The 23,892-nt window shown below is 36.9% G+C and overlaps 1 protein-coding gene across 1 annotated transcript in view; it reads right to left on the bottom strand.

The window, feature by feature from the left end:
• Positions 1-4,238: 4,238 nt before the first annotated feature.
• The window catches only part of CWC22 (CWC22 spliceosome associated protein homolog), a 31,017-nt gene continuing 11,363 nt past the window's right edge, over positions 4,239-23,892 (bottom strand). Inside the window, exons 14-20 of the mRNA XM_054380912.1 lie at positions 22,264-22,324; positions 12,149-12,226; positions 10,466-10,618; positions 9,432-9,559; positions 8,384-8,485; positions 8,086-8,285; positions 4,239-4,884 (exon numbers count right to left, since the gene is read on the bottom strand). Of these exons, the coding sequence (XP_054236887.1) occupies positions 4,301-4,884; positions 8,086-8,285; positions 8,384-8,485; positions 9,432-9,559; positions 10,466-10,618; positions 12,149-12,226; positions 22,264-22,324 (1,306 nt within the window). The 3' untranslated portion in view covers positions 4,239-4,300. The remainder of the gene's footprint in view (positions 4,885-8,085; positions 8,286-8,383; positions 8,486-9,431; positions 9,560-10,465; positions 10,619-12,148; positions 12,227-22,263; positions 22,325-23,892) is intronic.

Genomic DNA, 23,892 nt, shown 5'->3' with positions numbered 1-23,892 from the left:
TTAGGCCTAGACAGGCCTAAGAGGCCTTGAGGATACTCCCCGGGCATTACCCGATAAGAGAGGACATCTCCCAGGGGAGCAGAGAGGGAAGAAAGAGCAAGAGAATGACTTTGCAGATGGCCTTATAGGGTGCAGGATTTATGGGTAGAAATACGTCGTTTCCTGTGTCCACCCCTGTGGGTGGGCACCCAGGACACCAGAGGTGTATATCATGCGGCAGTGGCAGGGGGCACCCAGCCTAAACTGCCACACACATTCAAAAAGTCATGACAATGTGATGAAGTCCCTGCTGACTGGAAATATAAGAAACATAACCCCCTCTTTTCAAAAAAGGGAAAAAAGGAAGAACCCAGTCAGTCGCCTCTATGCCTGGCAAGATCACAGAGCAGATCCTCCTGAAGGCTTTGCTATGGCATAAGAAAAATGAAGAGGTGATTGGTGTTAACCACAGAATCACAGAATCAATAAGGTTGGAAAAGACCTCAAGGATCATCAAAGTCCAACCTGTCACCCAAGACCTCATGACCACTAAACCATGTCACCACGTACCACGTCCAATCCCCTCTTGAACATCTCCAGGGATAGTGACTCTACCACCTTCCTGGGCAGCACATTCCAACAACTCTCTCCGTGAAGAACTTTCTCGTCACCTCAAGCCTAAACTTCCCCTGGTGTAGCTTGAGACTATGTCCTCTTGTTCTAGTGCTGGTTGCCTGGGAGAAGAGACCAACCCCCTCCTGGCTACAACCTTCCTTCTGGTAGTTGTAGAGAGCAATAAGGTCACCCCTGAGCCTCCTCTTCTCCAGGCTAAACAGTTCCAGCTCCTTCAGCCTCTCCTCGTAGGGCTTGTGTTCGAGGCCTCTCCCCAGCCTCGTTGCCCTTCTCTGGACACGTTCAAGTATCTCAATGTCCTTCTTAAACTGAGGGGCCCAGAACTGGACACAGTACTCAAGGTGTGGCCTAACCAGTGCTGAGTACAGGGGTAGAATGACCTCCCTGCTCCTGCTGGCCACACTATGCCTGATGCAGGCCAGGATGCCATTGGCTCTCTTGGCCACCTGGGCACACTGCTGGCTCATGTTCAGCTGCTGTCAACCAGTACCCCCAGGTCCCTTTCTGCCTGGCTGCTCTCCAGCTACTCCAACCCCAGCCTGTAGCTCTGCATGGGGTTGTTGTGGCCGAAGTCCAGCACCCGGCACTTGGACTTGTTGAATGCCATCCTGTTGGACTCTGCCCACCTGTCCAGCCTGTCAAGGTCCTTCTGCAGAGCCCTTCTACCCTCTAACCGATCAACACCTGCTCCCAACTTGGTGTCATCTGCAAATTTACTGATGATGGACTCAATTCCCTCATCCAGATCATCAATAAAGATATTGAACAGGATGGGGCCCAGCACTGATCCCTGGGGGACACCACTAGTGACTGGTCTCCATCTGGATGTGGCACCATTCACCACCACTCTCTGGTCTCGGCCCTCCAGCCAGTTCCTAACCCAGCACCGAGTGTTGCTGTCCAAGCCACAGGCTGACAGCTTGGCCAGGAGTTTGCTTCACCAAAGGCAAATCATGCCTGATGAACTTGGTGGCTTTCTGTGACCGTTAGAGCATCAGTGGATAAAGGAAGAGCAGCTTACATAGTACTGTGGACTTGTTTTCCCTTGTAAAGAATATAGCAAAACAAATAAAGGGCAGGAAGAAGGACCAGGGCTACAGAGTAGTCCCACACAAGGAGAGATTTCAAGTCATTTTTTAACTTCTGGAAAAGAAATGGCAAAAAATATACAGGTTTAGGTCTATGAAAATAACACTCAAGATGGCAAGCAGGAAACAACTATGCAACATTATTCAGAAAACACACTAGAAAGTAGCAAATTAAAGCAATCAGGCAAAAGCTATGAAAGAAACATATGCTTACATGTGCTATATAGTGAAATACTGGAACTGGCAGAAGATGCTGCAGGTTCCCTGGAAGTGAGTGAAAGAATTAGGCCTTATTCAAAGATGCACATAGTGCCTCTGTCTCAGGAAGTCATTAAACTCTAATCTGCTAAAAACTGGGATTACACTCAGTATTACTCACCACTGTCTCTGGGCTGGACACACTTCTGGTCTGCCGTAGTGCAGCATTTCTTCTGAGCATGCATCTGTTAAGATGCACACATAAACCTACTCATAGCAGTAATGGTAAAAATAACAGCTATTTTTAACAGGTTATTCTATCAAATAAATGCCTATTAATGTTTCTTGAAATGAAAACAGAAAACACATCAGAAAACTGTAAATGCAGCTAAGACTTCAGCTCAAGTCCTAATCTCACCCTCTCCATTTTGCCCCCACCTCAAAAAATAAAATAGGACAATCTTTTTAGCAGCCAGTATGAAATAATGAAGAATTGGATATATTTAAGTTGGCATTTTCTAATCAGCATTTCTGAAATCAAATGCTTTATTTTTCATGTTTTCACATTTATTGTTTTCATGTATTTCCATTTATTCAAAATTTAATTAACAAGCTTTTAAACTTGAAGGTAATATCTCAAAAGTTATGGGTTACTGAAATTTATGCTATTAAACCCATAATGTAGCAAGGAAAGTGTTACTCTAGGTAAATTATGTAAGTTTGTACAATTAAACCATTATGAAGTACAGGTAATTTCCAACAGTTTATAGAGAGCTATCAAAGAAGCGTAACAATTATCAACAACATTCTTTTAAGAAAGCATTCTTTAAAATGACGTTCTCCTGGAATTAACACACACTGCCAAAATGCATAAATTGTTTTGAGAATGAGAAATACTTTGAACAAAAGACCACCACAGTTTGAACAATGCCACCAAAGCATTTTTAGCTGTGGTACAGCAAGATAGAAACCGTTTTTTTTCTCTGCAATTAATTTACTTTTCATGCGAATGTTGTTGACTGAAAATGTTTTTATTACACGAAAGCCTGCAGAAATAAATTCTGTTAAATACAGAAAAAACTCTAAAATGTGACATTTTTCTTAGAAAAATGTTGTGACAAGATTTAGGTGAAAGTGATCTATTTCCTTAGGAAGTGTTCTGTTTTCTGTTATAAAACAGGTCAAATATTTTCTGTTTATACAAGGTGAATTATGATTTACACAAGAAATGTGTAAGTTCTCATATTCCCAGCAATCGTGTTCCTTTTTCAAAGTTAAAAAAAGTGACAACTGTCACCTCTGTCTTTCCTACTGACCATGCCCAGACTATTTCCAATTTCAAGCTCAAAGACTTCAAATATTTTCCTTACTTACTACAAAAATTTAGTCTTAACCAGATGATTTTGATTCATTACTCATACATGAATATTGAGCTAGTTATTCAACTGACTCCTGGTAAGACAAGTTATAATATGAACTGCTGCAGCAACTGGATTTTTCTGGGTAAACTTTGCTTCTAATAATGTCAATGCTTCAAGCCATGTAATTCGAAACATCTACAAAGATTTGAAACACCTCTTTCTGATTTCTTTTTTTTTTTTTTTATACACTGGGAAACATGTTCCTTAAGCACTTCTTTTGTAGGGCTAGAGTTGAAGTCTATGACTTCAAAATCAAATTCATAGATGAAAAAAAACCACCAAACCCAAACAAAAAAACAACCCACCCGTTTTTTTACCCTAAGATCTGAAGTGTAACTAGCTCAGGATGTTACAATATTAAAAAACACTGTGAAAAGTAACAGAACAAGTTGACACACTTTCATATGTGACATTTAAAACTGCTTCCAAAATTTGTAACTCTAGAAGAAAAAAATCCAAAACATAAATCAACTTGAAATATTTCCTGAAATACTTGGTCAAACTTGTTTCATGTTTGTGAAGTTGAAAGAATATACAGCTAGAGAATGCCTGAAGCACTCGTGTTGATGTTTGAGAACTTTTATAAACCTTCTCAGGTGACATTTACATTGCAATCTGAAATTTATCACCCCAGTCTCAGTAACTGACTTTCAATTAAGCCAATGCATTTTAGACTAGAAAGTTGCAATTACAAATATTTGTAACTAAGTGACAAAAACACTGGTTTTGCTGAGATCATAATGGTTTTATTCACAAAATAAACAGCTCCATCTCTCTAAAGGAAGAATTTAACAGAAAAACTCAAGGCAGCCGTTATAAAAAAAGTGGTACTGAAAATCTGAAAAAGTCTGATAAAATTTACAAATGCGAAGTATCACTTTGTACAAAATATTTTCTTTTAAAAGGAAGTTCAGCAACAGATTTCAAAATACAGTTTTACCAGCTCAGAAATGCATGTTTATGTCCCACTCTGGTCAGGTATTATTTTCGTCTGTGTGGGGAATTCTCCCTTCGCCTGTCCTCGTTCTTTCTGGATTCCCTGTACTGCTCGGGGTGGCGGCTGTACTTCTCTCGGTGCTTCTCAGAACCATTTCGGTACCGGTCTTGTTGTTCCTCCTCTCTTGGACTGGAGTTGTTATGGGCTCTCTCTCTGGATTTGGATCTTTCTCTTTTTCTGCTACGATGTCCATTATCTTTGCTCCACTGTCTGTAATTTTCATCATCAGACAAAGAAGCTCTTCTCTCTGCTTTCTTTGGTTTTGAATTACTGTGCTTATTCTCTAGATCCTTACTTCTTTCATGGTGTCTATCCTTTCTGCTATGGTAACCATCTCTGCCATTGGACTCATCTCTGTGATACTTCGATACATCATCTCTCCTGTGTGATTCTTTCAATTTTTGGTGATTTCTTTCTGATTTGCTCTCAGTATCACTTCTTTCCTCTTGCTGCCTTCTTCCCGTTTTCTTTTCAAGGGATTTCCTTTGCCTTTCTTGCTTTTTCCTGGAAACTTTATCAGATTCTCTGTTTTTCTTTTGCACTCTCTTTCTTTTGGCTTTAGAAACATCTGAAACCATAACAAATTACAGGAATAAGGTTCAATGCCCATTTATTAAACTTGTTAACCTACATAGAAAGTTCTAAATTTATTTTTTTGTCAGAAAACCTTCATGGGATGTGTCTGGACAAAGGTTTCAAAATAACGAGTGTTATTTTACTGCTCCTCCCCACCCCCAACCAATTATCTCATGAAATAGGGGAAAATTCACCCACTGTTTAATTGAGCAGGTACTGATAATTTTAAAATGCCTGTCTGTATTACAGGCTTTTTGTTTTTCACAAAGATAAATTCTTCATAGAAGTGTGAACTGACTACCAAGACTATGACTGTTCTCCATTTTCCTCTATGTTTTCAGTATTTCTCGGTAAGTACACAAGAACCATATTGTAACAAAGAGCAAGGCCACAACACACCACCACAAAACCTTAAGAGCATACAAATAAGAAAGTAGAGAATGGCCTTCCGCATTTTTTCCATTTACAGTGCTTGACACACATCAAAAACATGATGCAGCTCAAACCGAAACAAAACTTCTTCCTCAACTTACAAAAAACCCCAAGAAATTTGGACTTGAATGCAAAATATCACTAAGCAATCATATCACTGTGAAAATAGAGTAACTCACTAAATAAGAATCTGACATAAAATTTGCAAACCTGTCATGCTAAGAACTTTTTGGGGATGTAAGATATACTTCTGTAATGGAAAATGAGGACTGCTCCTCCCCAGTTAATTATTTAAGAAGAAACAACTCAAATTTGTACAGATCTGGTTGCCACTGTGTGATGGTTAAAAACTGTCTTTTTAATTTTTCTTCACAAGGTTCAAGCAGAGAACGCTAAAGAATGTAAATAAGTCACTATTGGGTGTAAGAAAGCAAAATAGTGATATAGTTGATGATGATATGATACAGTATACCATAACTTCCTAGTCCATCACAAGTATCCATCACAGGTTTTTTATCCATTAGCTATCTGCCAGTGATACCTGACTTCTACAAACGTCTACCCATCATCATCCTCTGGTTGGATTGATACAAAAAACCCAGGCATAGGCTGCAAAGTCATACATTAAAGCACTCTGACAAATAGTCGTTTTTAGAAATATCACTTTTCCCCAGACTATTCCACTTTCAAAATCATTTACTTTCCCAATTACTTTCTGGAAAAGCTTATCAGTCAGTGGAGACTAAAAAGAGCAGATGGGGGAAAATCTCCAGCACTATCCTATAAGAAATGAGAGGCATGCTGAAATGGACTGAGATAGTGGTATTGCAGCAATGTAACAATGGCCCTCTGGCTCCTTCTCAACAGAAATAGTGACAGCTTTGTCAACAATTTAAGATTAAAGCTAACTCTCACACAGCAGTATTTATCATCAAGAAACATTTGGAACAACCATTAATTCACCTTATTGTACAAACTATAGTATCATATCAACTAACTCTTTCTAATCGATTGCCTTTTGAAAAATACCACAGCCAGAAACTGATTTAGTAGTATACTAAAATATCTGAATTCTACAGCAGTTGGCTAGTTGGCTAGAACTAAGGCTTCCTGGCATTCTGATAAAACACAATGATGGACCAATTCAGATACTTCCAGTGCACTAAGTTCTTTTAAACAGTGATTTCCCTATTATTTAACATCCACCAGAATGCAGAAGACAACCTGAGAAAGTAGTACAAAGGAACAAGCTGTTTTGATAACAGACCTTTCCAGAGAAGTGCTGAGTTGAGCTAGCTAGTGAAGTTCCACACATGAACTGTCAGTAAAACAGTAATCTCTAATTCAGCTGTATGCTCCATTTCTACTCAGCAGGTTTTTCTATTCTCTCTTATACAATGCACTGCTAAAACATGCAAGTGCATTTCAATTCTACCAAGTTATTTCAAAGACTTGAAAAGCTGCAAACACCAGGGAGACTTGGAGCTATAACCAGTAATGGCCCTCAACCAAGAAAAGAACACAGTTCTCTCCAATTAGTGTCCTGACCAGAACCAGGAAGATAGTGAAACCAGGCTGCAAAGATATCAAAATGCAAATTTTAATGAATAACTTCCTGAATAGAGAAAGAACAAGCAGTAAAGGGAAGGTCCTGAATTTACCAAAAGAAAGTGTTCATGCTAGCAGACTTCAGACTCAGTTGGTTTGTCACTAAGGACTTCCCTCTCTGGTTCCTATCAAGCAGCTCAGCAGAGCTGCAGCTGTCTTTGCAGGGGCCATCTGGCTCTTTGCTGAACCAATAACGCCTTCTCTGACCCTGTTTAACTGTGCCCTCCTCTACTGCTTTGTCGTCACTAATGCGATTAATGCAATGACACACAAATCAGACTTTGCACAATCAGCCTGCAATGGAGAACAAAAAGGTATTTCCAAAGCATAAACAGTTCTTACTGCTTTTATTAATCGACATTTTCGTTTCAACTGCATATAATAAATCAAATTAACTTTGAGTCAGCAAGCTTCTGTACTATAGAAAGTCATGCTGTGTTAACATCTGCTCACATTTTGTACAGTGGGGGAGACTGCACACACCAACTCGTACTTGTGTGTATTTCACAGATTAAGCACTGCTTGCAACACTTCATGCGATTTCTCTACAGACAAAAACCTTTGCTATATCATCACACAAAGTCTTCCTGAGGAAGTGGAGTTAGAAATGGATATTAGGAAAGAGAATAAAATTTAAACACATTGCTAGAACGTCATTACTGACCCATGAAGTGGCATGTATTTACGGGGAAGGACACAAGTAATAGCAAGCTCACTCAATCAAGTCAAGTGAAAAAAAAAAAAAAACCAAACAACCTCTCTACAGTTCACTGGTAAGCACCTCACAAAGATTATTAATAGGGTATGACTCTAATCCCTCCATCCTCCACTAAACTGAAATGTAGTACTGTACAACAGGTATTGTGTAAAAAACAAAATAAGAAGAACAAAAAAGTAATCTACTTTAAAAAAACGTTCCTATATATTTAAGTCTCTAATAATGGAACTCAGATTTTCTAAATGATGAAATAAATTTCCATAGGCAGTATTTAATATCTTTTCTTTTAAAAAAGTTATTAGTTTCTTAAAGCACAGCAACCAATACAGTCTATAGATGCTTTTGCCTCGAACCAAGTACATATACATGTAAATAGAAATAAATGGATGTATAGAATAAAAGAGAAGCATACAGTTACAACTAGTGTTTAAGTACCTGAATCGCTGCTGCTGCCACTGCTAGATGAGGAGTCACTGCTGCTGGACGACTCTGAGCTACTACTACTGCTGCTATCAGAATCAGAATCTGACGAAGAGTCTGTGTCTGAAGATGAAGAGGAATCTGATGACTCGACATCTTGTTTCTGTGTCATTATCATCTTTGGTGCATTTTTAAGATGCTCCCGTAATTCGTCCCTAATTAACAAACAAACAAAAAAATTCAATTTTTAATTTTTGTTAAGAGGGAGAGAAGAAAATGAAAATAAATATCAAATCAGTAAAGTGCTACTCACGTTAGTCCTCCAAGGCCAATAGATGTGAAGAAATTGATGGCAAAGCGAGTGTTTCTTGGGTTATCTCGAGGCAATAATCCCTCAAAGAAAGGCTGCAGTGTTCTGGTGGAAACAAATACCTTAATTAAAGACCATGCCATCTTAGCACTAGTTCTTATTGACATTAATAAACTGAAAAAGAAACTGTATGGATATTCACAGGACAGCAGAAGTTTTCTCTTTATACATTTTTCAATACTGTCATTGTTTTTATCTGATATACCTGATCAAAATGCTATTTAAAAACTGACTCTTTTATGAAACTAAACCTTCTCACACATGGAAGAATTACATACACACTGTCAGCTTATGACAACAGAAAGCCTGATTCTGTGAAACCCTGAAGAGACCTGTAGATCACAATAGGCTGTGACAGCAAAGGATAATATTTACTGACCAAGAAGTTCCAAAACCTAGGTATCTATGCTGAAATCCCATCAAAAATGACTCTAAGTATAACTTCAAATATAAGTTTACATGAGCTAGAGCATCTACTAAATTCTTCATCATACACAGAATCCCATCTTCCAAGATGATAGATCAAGCAACTGAAAGAAATATTGCAAGAATGCAATGCATTAAATGTCGTACAGGCTTTAAAAAAAGTGTCATTTACACTGTAATGACTAATCCTGGAACCACTGTTATTAATAGTTATGTGCTTTTTTTGTCACAGAAAAAACAGCGATAGTGCCATTTATTACACAGTTGTAGAGCTGGCACCTCGTAAAAATAGACTTGCATTTGGAAAATTCTTACAAAAGTCGAGTATCATTAGGAAAAAAATAAGATACATCATGCAAAGTCATGCAGATACTTGACCCAAAACTTACAGTAACCCTTAATGAGACTCTGCAATGACTACCTCTATACATGAACTTATTCCTGAAGTACTGCAGATACAAAAATGCAGTCTTACTTGAACTTGAAAACAAGAGTTCTTATCTGTACTTCCTCAGATAAAGAAGCTAATTAAATGTATAATTCTGTAAATAAAATTACAACTTACTCATCTTTTAACCTTGCATTAAGATTAGGAAGTCCCATATATTCACTGAGTTCCTGAAAGAATATTTTGACAAAAATTCTGCTGGAGGATGTGGTAGTTTCTTCACTCAGTATTATACATTCAAGGACCTGAAAATTATTAGAAAAATAGTTTGGAAACACTCTTCAGTTTAAACATATATTCATCTTAAAAATTTTTGCCCTTCTGAAATAACTAATAAAGAGTGATTTCCCCCCTTCCCTCCCTTCAAGAACATAAACCATCTAATTTTTGGTCAAGGCTCTCTTTCTCAAAAAATCCTTTTCTACCCTGAAAAGAGCTTCTGATCATCAGAATCATCAGTAGTAATTAAGATTTGTATCAGCCAGGAAAGCTCCATATGAGAAAATCAGGTGGATTTCTGGGAAGTTAAAAGATTTGCGACTTAAGTCCTAAAGAGGTAAAATGTTTGGACTGACTTGTGTGTGCCTGAAGAAGGAGATTAAGCTGTGAAACAAAAATAGAACACTATGAAAAGAAAAGTTACTCTGGTATTTCTTCATTTGTAATGTTACATTATTGCATCTCAGAAAACAAGATTGCTTTTATTTGTTTGGCACTTAAATCACATAATGGCAGTATTTTCAAATTTCTTGTAATTCTATGAAACATAAGATACATAATTTTTAAAGGTTTCTCAGGGCTAGCTTCTCTAGAGATAGTTCTGCTACTGACATTGCTGACTAGAAGTTCAAAATTCTAAAAAGAGAAGTACATTTTAATCAACCAATTTTGTCTGTGTTCCACAAAATAACAACTTAAATCAGCTACTTAAGAATGGGGGAAGGTAGGATAATGATGCACAAGGGACAGAAAGAAGAGATGGAACAACAGAGTTCAACAGTGTCTGAGAAAATACTTAAAACAGGTTGCCACAAATACAGGTAGTTCCAAATTATAGAATAATACTAAAGCTAATGTATTATATATTATTTCTGAACACTGAAGATTAATTAATGAAAAAGACATGTAGGACCATAGCCTTTTTTACTTACACTCCAGGGAATTGAATCGGTGTACAGCAGATGAGCAAACATCTTGGCAACATTCCTCAGTTTGTTTGTTTCCAAACGATGAATGGTATCATATTGTTCTTTGAAAATAGCTTCAAAGGATTCCATATATTCTTTTTTTAACATGCAGAAACGCTGAGAAATTGCACAATTTGAAAAAAACAGATTAAACATGCAAAAACCCTACATGTAAGTGACCTAATGGTTCAAGTATTTACCAAAAGATTTTCCTTTTTAAAAACCCTTGGAGGAGCAGAAAATACCTTCAAATGGATACATTTTATTTCTTTAAGCAGTTTGTCAGAACAAGAAACTCATCTGCATTGTAAAGTGGTAATTATCAGTTTTGAACTAGAGCAAATTAACCAGCAATTTCTTGTACTTCCACGCACACAGTACTTTCACCTGATGTAACCCCATCAGACATGGCATCACTGAATGACTATTTAGAACTGAGAGAGGCAGGAGGGAGTACACAGGTAAGATACTTAGGACATAAACATTCCAAGTAACATGGAAATTAACATTAATATGCTACTGACCATGTAGATTCATATAGTTGGTGCTTTGTAACTGACTGCCAGCAGAAGCATTTAAGCATAACATGCTCCCTGGAGAAGACAACTGTTTTATCCTAACTATTCAGATCTCTCAATATCATAGATAGGGAATTTTTAAGTGCAACTAAATTAGCAATTAATTACACAAAACCAGAGAGCTAGCTCTTAACTTAAAAAGATAAACAACAAACCACCCACAACCCTGGGACAGTAAGTATTCATTCATGTCCTCTAAATAAAACCTACTAAGCAGCTTTGAATAAAGTGATAAAAAACAAGTTTCCAAAATTAATCCTCAGCATTAGGCTATTTTCTGGTAACTAATAATACTTTTACCTCTTTTTAGTACCACACTTTTGGCACTGATTTACTGTTCTACCATAATGAGAAGGGGGGGGCACAAAAATAACAATATAAAGAGAAAAATGGGCGCTCTCATTCTGCATTCACTATGCTTATTACAATCAAAATGTTAATTCAATTCACTAAACAACCAACCAACTAATATAATCATGTTCATAATGGTAAAAAGACTATTAGTTTAAGATTGATGCAAAAAAGAGAGCAAACCAATGATACGGTCTATCACAGCATCATAGAATGATTTGGGTTGGAAGGGACCTTAAAGAGCATCTAGTTCCAACCCTCCTGCCATGGGCAGGTGTGGAGTCTCTACAACTTCCCTAGGCAACCTGTTCCAGTGCCTCACCACCCTCATGATGAAGAATTTCTTCCTAATGTCTAATCTAAATCTAGCTTCTTCCTGTTTGAAGCCATTACTGCTTGTCCTGTCACTACATGTCTTTGTAAAAAGTCCTTCTCCAGCTGTCCTGTAGCCTCCCTTCAAATACTGCTGTAAGGTCTCCCTTCAGCCTTCTCTTTTCCAGGCTGAACACCACCAACTCTTTCCATCTGTCTTCACAGAAGAGGAGTTCCAGCCCTCTGATCATTTTCATGGCCCTCCCCTGGACCCATTAACAGTCCCATGTCCTTCTCGTGTTAGGGGCTCCAGAGCTGGACAGAGTACTTCACATGGGGTCCTGGAATGCAAAATCTGAAAACACTTTGTAGTTCATAAAGTATAAAAACTGAAAATAGAACTCACCCCTGCCAGTAAACCAAAGAATTTCTCATATGTTCTTTGCTGAGCACAGCAGTCAAGTATCATATTGCAGAGTTCTTTCTGGTTTAAGAAAAAAAAAAAATTAAAAAATGTCTAGATAAATTCACTGTAGCAGCAAAAACCTCTCATTACTAAGTACCAAAATACTAAAGAAAGCCTTACATTGACATGAGCTTTGGAACAAGAGCATTTACATAAAACTTTACAGGCAACACCAATAGTTCTCTGAATTTCTCATCTTTTACACATTATCTGGAATAGGAGTATAAACTTCAGCCTTTTAAACTTCCTCTTCTGCCTAAGCTAAAATTTATGAGTTGACACACTGTAAATCTAAATAAAAAATGGTCAAAACCAATTTACAAACTGATTTCTTCACCATAGTACAAAAAGGAGGCTGAGGGCTTTTTTGGAGGAGGGTTTGGTTTTGTTTAAATAGCACCAACCTCTGTGTTTATAGAAAATTAAGATTCTTCATAACTCCCAAAAGTCGAAATGGCTTACAGACAAGCCCTTCTTGAAGCTCCAATACAATTCTCATACTTAGCAGTGCATTTGCAAAATAAAACAATCTGTACATTTTTGTATATACTAATACCTTCAATTATTCAGCTATAATTTTCACAAGAAGCTCTGCTTACCATAAGTGAGCAGAAAGTAGTGCTTCTCTGCAATTGCTACAGTGGAGCACTGGAGAGGGCAAAGGCTTACATTCAGAAAGACTAAACTCAGCCCTGGGAGGTTGACATGACTAGACTTCATCTAACCAAAACTGAGAGAACTTCACTGAAAAAGCTGGTTTAGGCTCATGTTCTCCATCACTCTCTAAAAGAGGATCTCTCCTCCTTGGATAGGAAGAAGGAAATGTAGATAGATTAGCCTCCCCAAACCTTTGTGCTTCCTCAACTGTCAGCAGCCAACTTTTCCATTTTTCTTGTTTCCATGGTGGATGTGGATTCTATAGGAGTACTACAGAAGATGTTCTCCATTGACAACAACTATCTAGAACAGTTATCCCCAGTCTTCTTGGGATACAGGCTGCCTGGCCCCCTTCCTCCATGTTCCCCAATACCATTACACCAAGATCATGAGTAATCATCCAATGGTAGCCGCCTCCTCCTCCTGTTCCTTCACACATACCAAAGCAAAAGTCACAGGGGAAATCCACATGCAAGTGGATTCTTTGTACCTTGTCCCTAGGACCAGACCCAGTCTATCAGCAGTGATCTAGGCAAGTACACAAACATGAGTTTAAAAACACTTTTTCCTCTGACCTGCTACATATGTTACAGATGGTAGTACAGCTGTGAATTGGCTTAGGGCACATTTTGAAACATGAATTAAGACAAGTGGAGCAAACATTTTTACATAAATTAAGAGCCATGAAATACACAGTGCTTAAACAGGCCTGCAGTTTTTCCCCTCTAACTTTTTTTTTTAATTGCTATTATTTTCTCAAAAGACCAACTCAGTAGCATAAACCAGTTTATAATATTCCCAAACAGGCTTTCGGCTGTCAGTCCTGTATCTTCCACGATCAGTTTAAGTTCTCTTTAAACTACTAAGACTCCCATAAAAGTATGGGATAATTTCAAGCATTTTGCCCTCTCTATAGCTTACATCAGTTTATTGAAACATATACCAGATTTCATGTTCTCCCTTTCGTACCATTCTGCCAAGCATGCATTCCAAAAGGAAACATTCTGCCTATCATAAAAAAAACAAAAACCCAACCACACTGAACAAAAAAAGTAATAACAAAAAATTCTTCCAAATAATGAGGCAGTAACATAGCAAACAAACTCACAGATGTGTTTAAAGGCATTCATTTACACACTGTCACACTGTATTAGTGTGAAGTATTAAAATGCACATTAACTTTTTATATTGTCTTGTGTTACAGTAGTGCTGCAGTTAATCAGTTTTTAAACAATAAAAAGGGTAAAGTGCTGATGCTATTGCTAATAACATCATCAAGACTTGAAAATCAAATTACTTTTCTTTATCATCTTAAATGTACTTCCAACATCCGTATCCCCTGTGGTTTCCAGTAATTAAATATTTTAACATTTTAATTAAATGTTACAATGATTTCTAGGAAGGTATCTTGAATAACCTTGTGCATGAGAAGAGATCTTCCCACAAAGACATTCTTGGTAGTGTTATCTAAACAGCTTGACATTAGGTCTAGAGCAACCGTACAGATTAAAACTTGGCAAACTTTAATATGATTTAATTATTTTTGGAGAGCTGCAACAAGTTCATGTGGCAATTCCAGCTTCACATATAGCTTTAAAGGTTAGTTAACTCATTTCTGCACTGCAATGATAATTCTTCTGGTGATGTTTATAATAGGAAGAGCCTGTGGTTTCTAACCCATTCACTTGCTTTAAAGAATGCAATGAATTTGTTTTGCAGTATTACAGACAATTCATATACTGTGTTGTTCAACAGTTTTCACAGCATTGACTATTCACCTTAGTTAAGACATCACGTATAGCTACCCAGTCGTGAAGTAAAATGCTTTGAAAATATCTGATCTCCCATAGAGACAGTGCATGCTCTTTTCAAAGATATTTATTATTACGGAAAAAACCAGCACCTCAGAAGATAAGGAGAAAGCTCCCTCTAAATACACTGCATTTCTTACAGTTGTCCCTAAACATTTTCTACTAGATGTTATCCAAACAGGATTATGGTTTAGTTGGATTGTAGCTCAACCTAACATAGCAAGTATCGTGTTACATTTAAAGATGCTAAAGGGTGAATTAGGAAAAGACAGAAAAATTGTACTCACATTTTCCCCCAGCTTTACCATTTAAGCAAAACAAGCACACCCTGCCCACTCTCTATCCTCTCAGCTTCACTCAAGGGCTATGTTCACTGCAGGTACAAGAGATACTTTCTCACTCCTTTCTCATGGGTTCTTTTTCCCCCTTCTTCCCTTATTTTTATGCTGTTTCTTTTAAGATTTACATTCAGCTAAGACTGCAGTTTCAGAGCTGCCCCAGAGCCTGCCTCCAAGAGGAACTCCATTCCATCCATTGCACAAAAAAGCTGAAACAATCATAAACTCATAAGCTAACGTGACTTCTTCAAATATAAAACAAACAATGCCACCACTTGGGTTGCTACAATCATTCAAGGAACTGAAGGAATTAATTTGCTGGAAGCAAACCTAGTAAAGGACACAGTTTGTTTAAATTAGTGCCTTTCACTGGGTACATTTGCACTGTTTTCACAATTAAGTTCACATTTTTAACTCTTTTCTTTTTCCTCTTTGATTTCAGCTGAAGTGTATTTTACTTCTGCTTATTACCCTTAAAGCTTTCTCTACAGCTGAGTATTTGACTGTACACAACTATCATATGCATATGTATTTTTTCTACAATCTCTCCTTTTTTTCTTCTTTATCCACTGAATTACAATCTAGAGCCAAGGCTGGCAAAGCTATGGAAGATGTTTCAGTAGCAGGTACTGAAGGGCAGCTACTATACTGTCCCTTTATTTACCATTTTTTACCTCAGCTTGTTTTATGTTTAGAACAATGCATGCCTAGAGCTGAACAGGGTCATAAAAAATCTTGCATAAATTAGACCTATGAAAACATTTTCCACAGGAATCATTCACAGGATACAAGGATAGACATACTTTTCATCATGCTCCTACAAGTCTGCACCACACACGCAAGCCTTTGATGAAGTAATGCACCAAAGCCCCACAGAATCAGCTTCCCTTCCACCTGAAAGCTACATGAGTAAAAAATTTTAAATGATGTCACTCATTTGATGTGAGGAAATCCATCTCCTTCAGTTAAATGCATACATACATGCTTGGAAAAACAATAGTCAGAATTCTAGCTAACATCTGTTATCAGTAACACATAAATATAGCATATTTTTTTATGTCTTCCATACCTTCATTTTGTAGACATCAACATATACTGCAACATGCATAGGACAGGCAACAATCTTCCCAATTACATTGCAAAACTAGCTATTTTTGCCTCATTGGTATATTAAATGCCATAAAGATAAGCAGTTTTAGAAAACTTCTTTTTAATGCTTATTAGAAATATTTTAACATAAGTATCATCTGTCGCATTTATAAAGTGCATGCAGCCTGTTTTCCAAAACATACAACTAAGCCTTAAGCATTCAAGATAGATCAAAATTAGTCTCAGATATTATTGATTTTATTTTTTTTTTAATTCTGGTAAAAATAGATCAATAGGAGTTGAAAAATTCAAACTCATTAAAAAGTTATAAGCATATGCTTAAATTAATCTTATCTAATATCATATATTTAATTAAGTTCTGTTTCTGGAATTTCATGCCATATAGGTATGGTTTAAAAGACCTCTTATAATCCATTAGTCTTACCATAATTATTTCAAGTGATATTTTGAATAATCAAACTATAGGTCTAGATGCTTTTTCCCGTCAAAGCTCAGCTCCTTTGTGTGATCCATGTCATTAGACTTATACTTCAAGACATTAACAACAACAAAAGGAGGAAAATAATGGAAGTTTGTGCATTAACAGAACTCAGATAATTCAACATACTTCTAACCTCCATGTCAGAATTACTGCCATGTACTTTTTTCTTTAAATGATAGATTATGAAAATTCAGATTGATTCAAGTATTTCAGGCCCACAAAAAAGTCCTGCTTCATGAAGCCTACTTGAGCAGGATCAACTTTTACAGGCAGTAGCAAGTCTGTGAAGTAATGGTGCAGCTGCCAAACCTACCAGCTGCAATGCCCTATAACAAAAGAAATCAATGAATCTAAGAAATCATCAACTTGATCAGAACATAATTATCAGCATTACACCATCCCCCTCTATACCAGTTTCCTGGACTACATTCTCACTGAATGTCAAGTCAAAGTAAGTACTTCTGTTAGCTTCAAGACCTGATGCATAAATAGCAAAAGAGACACTGACACCCCCACCTCTCCATCTAGGACTGTTCTAAGAAAGTGTGACTCCATCCTGTAAAAATGAAAGTGTCAAATGCATGCATAATTCTTCCAAGAAGGCCATGCCTATGGTAACATTTTTTTTTCCAGTGGAAAAAAGTAATATTCTGTGACCCATTACTTTTGTCTAGGATAAATGCATGGAAGGGAAGATACTGTTATAGAAGAGGCTCTAACTTAATCCAGCAAAGTTTTGAGCATTGCTGTATAAAAGTTTAGTTTTCGTCACAACTGAAAAAAAAGGAGCAATAAAAGCCAATCTCTTTTAGGCACATTGTCATGGTTTGAATCAGAACAAAGCAGGTCAAGCCGAACCAGTGAGTTAACCTGGCTATTTTTCCAACACAGAAGTGAGGGAAAAGTAACACAAAACCTCAGGATTGAGACAAAAAAAAGTGAGAGAAAAATAGAGTTTACTGATCAAAAAAAATCAGATAAACGTGGTACACAACACGTAATCACTTAGCCTATTTGCAGAAGAAGTATGGCACAAAGCAGCAGCAAGCAGATGCAAGCAAGTCAAAAGCCCAAGCCAGAAAACTATGCCCCTATCCCTCCTTGTCCCACCACCATTCCAGTGGAAAAACAACACCCAAAGAACCCAGAAGCAGCAACCGGAACAGTAGGCCTCCCATGTTGCAATCTGAACTTCAAGCCCCATAATACTTTGCTCCAGTCAGCACCTTCACTTTTTGAAGCTGGCATGACTGCAGCATGGTATGAGTGACAGCAGCAGGTTCAATTCAATCCATGACACATTTTCTAAGATCAAAACCAATGCATGGTTGGTGGTGCATTTGATTAGTCTCCCTTGAGACTAACCCTTGAGGAAGACTAAGCAACAACATAAGGCATTTCTCTTTATGCCCTCTGTTTGAATAATGTTTAAAAAAGTTAAGTATCCTGTAGGCATATTTCAAGAAAAAAAATAATAAAAAAGATATTCCTCATTTTTCTAAAGGATCAGTTCTCTAGCTAAGCAGTTGTCACCCTTGTCTAGATTTGTATTACTGTGTGAACCCTCAACTTTTGTTTCAACTGAAAACAACAAAACTGAAGTGTACTCCACTCCTCCAATAACAGAGAACAAGAACTCAGTAAGGGAAAGCATGAAGTTAAAAATACCTATTTCTGATATTTTAGTTGAACTTGCTTGTTTCCTCTCCTCATAGTTCAGAGGCCAGAATGACTATTAATACCACAGTCCTCTAACTCCAGTTTTAATTGATTTAAATGTTCTTTGGTAACGCATGGGATTAATGCGGATAATAACATTAGTTTATAAAAAAAGAGAAATAACGTACTCTGCCATGACTGAACATACGCCCAAAGAAGCAACTGTAAGGCTGTACTACAGCTTCTCACAGGCTGTAGCACAGACTACACAAAGCACTTCAACGTTTGATCTGTAGCTGGAGACTGAAAGTTAATTGCATGCAAATCAGATGGGAAATGGAACACGGGTATTTCTGTTTAACAGCATCATTCTCTTCAAAAAAAGCAGCATTTCGGTTCATGAAAGTCTGTTCATCTCCAGTCAGTACACAACCATTTTAGGTTAGTAAGGGAGAGTGCCAACACTCCCCTCACCACTGCAATGCCAAAAAAAGCAGTATTATGCTGTCCTATTCTACAGATTATCCATTTGAGCCTTAATCCGCTTCTGCGAGTCAGAGCTGTGCGACAGATCCATTAAGGGTATTAAGCACAAACACTTGTGTTGCACAGCAGTTAATGTAATACAATAATCTGATCATTTAACCACTGATAAAAACTGCTAAATATATTTCCAAATTCAGCCCTGCTAAACCACAACAAAAATCTCTGTGCATAAAGAATTCAGAACCAATTAATCTGCAAGAAAGTTAGTACTATATTTGTGTCAAAATTGATGTTCATGTCTATCTCAAAACCTGTGGAGAACAACCTTAATAAAACCATGTTTCTGTAATTCTATTATTGAGCCCTCTAAGAAGAAAAACAGGAAGTAACTGTAAAATTGCACTTAATTTGAACAAAAATTTTGCAACAAGAATTTTAAGCCTAACCTGATTTTTAAGAAATAGAAACACCATTAAACTACTTCAAACGCTCTAGTACCTGTTTCTCATGATAACCACTATTCATAGCAGGAGTTGGCATAACGAATGACCTCTTACCTACAGAGTCTTCACTGTAAAAACAACCAACCATGACGCTATCACCTCTCCTACGCTCACCCTAAATTGTAATCTTCTTACTAACATACATAAACTTTGACGATTCATCCAAAAGTTCAGCAAACATTCCAGGAATTTCTCAAGACTGGCTAAAGCTCTGAATCAAAGTTCAAAAAAATTACAGATGAAGACCACACCCTGCAATATGGGTGGCTGAAGCTTTCAGTCAAACCTATCAAAAAAGTAAAAAAGTGCTTTGTGATTAAAAAAAATAATCCTGTGGTTTGTTTTGATAATGAAGGCAGCACTAATGCAATCCAGGCTTCGATCAGAGGATATTAACTTGGAAGAATAAGACATGATTTTCCTTGTTTCGAAACTGGCAGTAAATTTAACCAGAAATTCCTGGTTTTTATCCACATGGACAGAGCTGAGTCTCAAAAATCCTTGAGTGACTTCAATTTCTGTATCTGTTTTTTCTTTCTGCTCTCATACAAATATGGAAACCTCAGGTTTTTTCTTTTTGCCCCCATACACACTCCTTTCAAGCTTTAAGTCTACACAGTGAGCAAGTCAAATCTCTCACATCTTTAATGTGAGGTGAAAAGAAAACTGCACAGAGATGATGCTTCAGGTGACAAGATGCAGTTAGTTTAATTATATTAGTTCCTACAACTAGTACTGTATCATAGGTTGACATTCATTTATCATCTCTTTAGATAGATACATACTAGCACACAAAATGCCAAAATTAACACTTCTGCATTTATTTTTAAAGCATTTAATTCATAGCAATTATGGCAGACTCATAACTACATCATTCCAGATTCTTCTTATTTAATAGGGTGGCGTGCTAACCAAAATAAATTATCTAAGCACCAGAAACTGTAACATATACATTCTTACTCATCTAAATGTAGCAGCTTTCAAAGAAGGCTATGCATTAATTAAAAATAAATTACAAATTTAAATTAAATTTTAATTAAAAATTGTGATGCTTCGTGAATTTTCACATTTGCCAAAGCACAAAGTGATAAGAAAGAATCTGTTGGAATGAGCCGTTGAGGGAACAAAGTAATATTGTCTAGAGACTTGACTAGACAGCTAGCGGGATACCGTATTTTGTCTCCTCTAATTACTTGCTCTCTGAAGAGACATGAAAGTCAGTGGAAGTATTTCAGAGATTATAGTGCTGCTAGCCACGGAGCTACTGTACTCTCAATTACTGAGCATTGTATTTAATTGATTCCAAACAGTTACATATGCATTCAAATTACCCTTATTTTCTTAACTCTCAGACTTGGGAGTTGCTCTGAGAGCTTTCCTACAATTTTGGTGTTTGTAGTGCAGCAGGAAAAAAAACAACCCATGTTTGTGCATTTATTTTTGTGTATGGTAACATCCATGTATTTTTAATTTGTAACTGATAGAGGAAATAAAGTTTCTCAAAGATGAGACAGAAATAAAGCCCCTCACAGATTTACACAACAAAGATTCGTATTCAGTAAATAAGCACCCCATAAGTTATATGAAAAATAATACCTTAAATTCATCTGCTTATGTCTGGTTATTTTTATTTGGAAACAAACAAACAAAACCAAACAAAATCCACCAAAAACCTGGAAGCAAGTATTTAAGTGAAATCTCAAAAAAGTTGAAGTGGTAAAAAGAAAATCTACTTTTTTCATACACCTAAGATTCTGACTAATGGGTTAGGTTTTTTTCTTCCTCCATTAAATTCATTTCTTCTGAGTAGTTCTTCCCCGTAGAACAGCTAGTAGTTGACAGAGACTGCAGTGGTGTTAAATACCAACATTTCTCTGAGCAGTTACCCAACAAGCAATGTCACACAAGTTAAATCTCCGTTGTATGATCTAGCACATATATTCTAGATTGTTCTCTTTATTCTTTACAGCAGAACTGATTTGCTAGAAAACTGGGGATTTTTCTCTTTAGAATTCTCCAGGCTATGCTTCATTGAGAATAACAATCTTATGCACGCTTAGTATTGCATTTCATGCACAGAATTAAAGAATTAGATAAGAAAATACTTAGCAATCATCTGAATTCTTAGTTTACTTGCATGTAAATTGCTTAGAAACAAAATAGTGTAAGAACTGAAAAAATAATCAGCAAACTGATTTCTGATTACTACATTCAACCAAGTTTTCAAGGAACACTTGACTGTAGCCCAGATCTCCACTTAGTGTTTCAAATAAAACAGAATAGTGATAATTAAAGCCACAAGAAGATTAACAGCTCTCTCAAGTGCAACTCTCATGATAGCTTACAGCTAAGTGAAAAGCTGTTTATATAATTAGATAGGTATTTATATTCTACCAGGATCTAACACTAGATGAAGGACAGTCTCCCTTATTTGAAACCATTCCAATTGTATTGATCTTACAGTGTGTGAAGATTAAACATTTCATCTGATGATCTCCAAGATTACAACAAAGCAATCATACTTAGAACTGCTTTAATTAAATACACTACTATTCAAAGACAACTGTGAAAGCAACAAAACAGTACATTCCTTTAGCACTATGATAAATTTCAAACCCCACTGACAGAAGTCTACAGCTGCCTGCAAATATGATCTTCAAATTCCTTAGAGACAGAGCACTGAGAATGGCTGCCACACGGCAGTAATTCTGTCATGGGATAAATGTTTCACAAGTCCAGCCAACTAGCCTTTTCAAATAGGCTATGAGGAAACACTTGAACTGCTGCACAGAAAAAAGTAATCACATAAAATAAATGTCTTATGAAATATGTTTAAGCCTATTTTCTCTAAAGGTTTTAAGACTCATTTTGAGGAATAGCTGTAAGGAATCACTGTCATTCATCTACTTGCTATAAAAACCAGGCCCCAGGACAAGATTAAGGATTTTAGATACTATCATAGTACTATTTCTTATAATGTTATTAAAAAAGAGTAAGAAGCAAAGCTTACAGTCTGACTTTCAGGAAAGTCCATCTTCAGCAACTTGTGAGCACATTCTTCAAAGTCTAAGCTACAATAATGGAAAAAAATATTTCTCATTATCTGTGCCATATATGCTATGCTAAAACCATTTCATAATTATATTGATATTGGTGCTGAAACTCTTGTATTTTTTATTCTAGTGGAGTTTTTAAATAAACATTTTGTATTTCACCAGTTTATATCTGAATATTAATCCAAATTTGAAGCAATTTCAAAGTAAAACGATTCAAGTAATTATTACTATTGCATCCTCTTTACAAAATTAAGCAAAGCACAAACATGTGAACTCATTCTGCACATCTTGAAAAACCAGTGAAATGAAAAGTACTCTATGTGAGCTCAAGAGCAGCGTTTACCAATTCTCCTCTTTGCGCTTCCATTCTCGCATATTGAAAGCCTTTAGCTGCCAGCAGGTATTTCCCCTTCTCACCCCCCAAGTATAAGATGCACAAACCTAAGTACAGCAAGGACATATGGAACAATATCTTTGGGTAAGTGAAGACACTTTCATACCTTTGAGTGTGGTATTAGTTCATCAGTGCCACAACTACATTATCTCACTCCTCATACAGGTTCAGACCTGCAGAATACTGTGGGCTGTGCTTACTTCTAATGACAGAATTGAGTGGTATACAACAGATTAATGTCTCCTTTCACCCAGGCAACACAAGAGGTATACCATCATGTTTTCATTATTCATGTCATGTACTGCAAGGGGATTCCATTCCCAAGATGAATACAAATACAGTGCACTTTAGGGTTCGTTATCTATATACTTATTTTACAAACAATGCAGACTGTGACAGGCCTACAAGACTACCGCACTGCAGAACTCCTTACTTTCAGAAGTGAAGAAACTCCACAGCATCTCTTTAATCTTGTCATGCATTTTTTTCAGAAATTAGGATTCTTTATCATCTGAAGATCATTGACTTGTTCACTCAGAAAACTAATTATAGCAATCCTCATAGAGAAGTCCCACTGTGCTACTCAAGCATCTTTAAACAAACAGGATTTATCTTAGGACGAGAATTTGTCAAAGCAGCCTGCTTCACACAGTGAAGTCAGGCTCCATTAAAGAACACTTCCCTGCCTGTTCTTGTTTTGTTTGCTTGGATTGCTGTGGGGTTTTTTTTTTGTTTGGTTTGGGGTTTTTTTGTTTGTTTAGTTTTGGGGGGGATTTGTTTGTTTTGTCATTTTCTGGTTTCTTTTTTTGTTTGTATCTTTGGGGATTTTTTGCTTTTTTGACTGCATATTAAAAAAAAAAAAATTTACAAGGAAGAGAATTCCAGTTCACCCATTTCAAAAGAACTACAGTGCTGCAGCCAGTGTTCTGAGGGCAGCTGCTGGACATGTGCAGAGTGCATGATTCCTTACCTGACCAATTCCTTGGCACACTGCGTAGAGCAAAACAATAATGTTCCACGTGTGCCAAGAACAACATCCTCGCACTGGCACCATTTGACTGGAACATGCTGCAGAAGCCACCTCCTTGACTTTAGCACTTCTTACTGGGAGAAGATTTTGGCTTATATATGTTGTTGGATTTTACTGGTTAGTTGACTGATAACAAAGAGTATATACACAGCCACTCTG

Source organism: Indicator indicator, chromosome 5 (assembly GCF_027791375.1).
Source record: "Indicator indicator isolate 239-I01 chromosome 5, UM_Iind_1.1, whole genome shotgun sequence".
Lineage (NCBI taxonomy): Eukaryota > Metazoa > Chordata > Aves > Piciformes > Indicatoridae > Indicator > Indicator indicator.
This window is presented reverse-complemented; position numbering and strand designations above follow the sequence as displayed.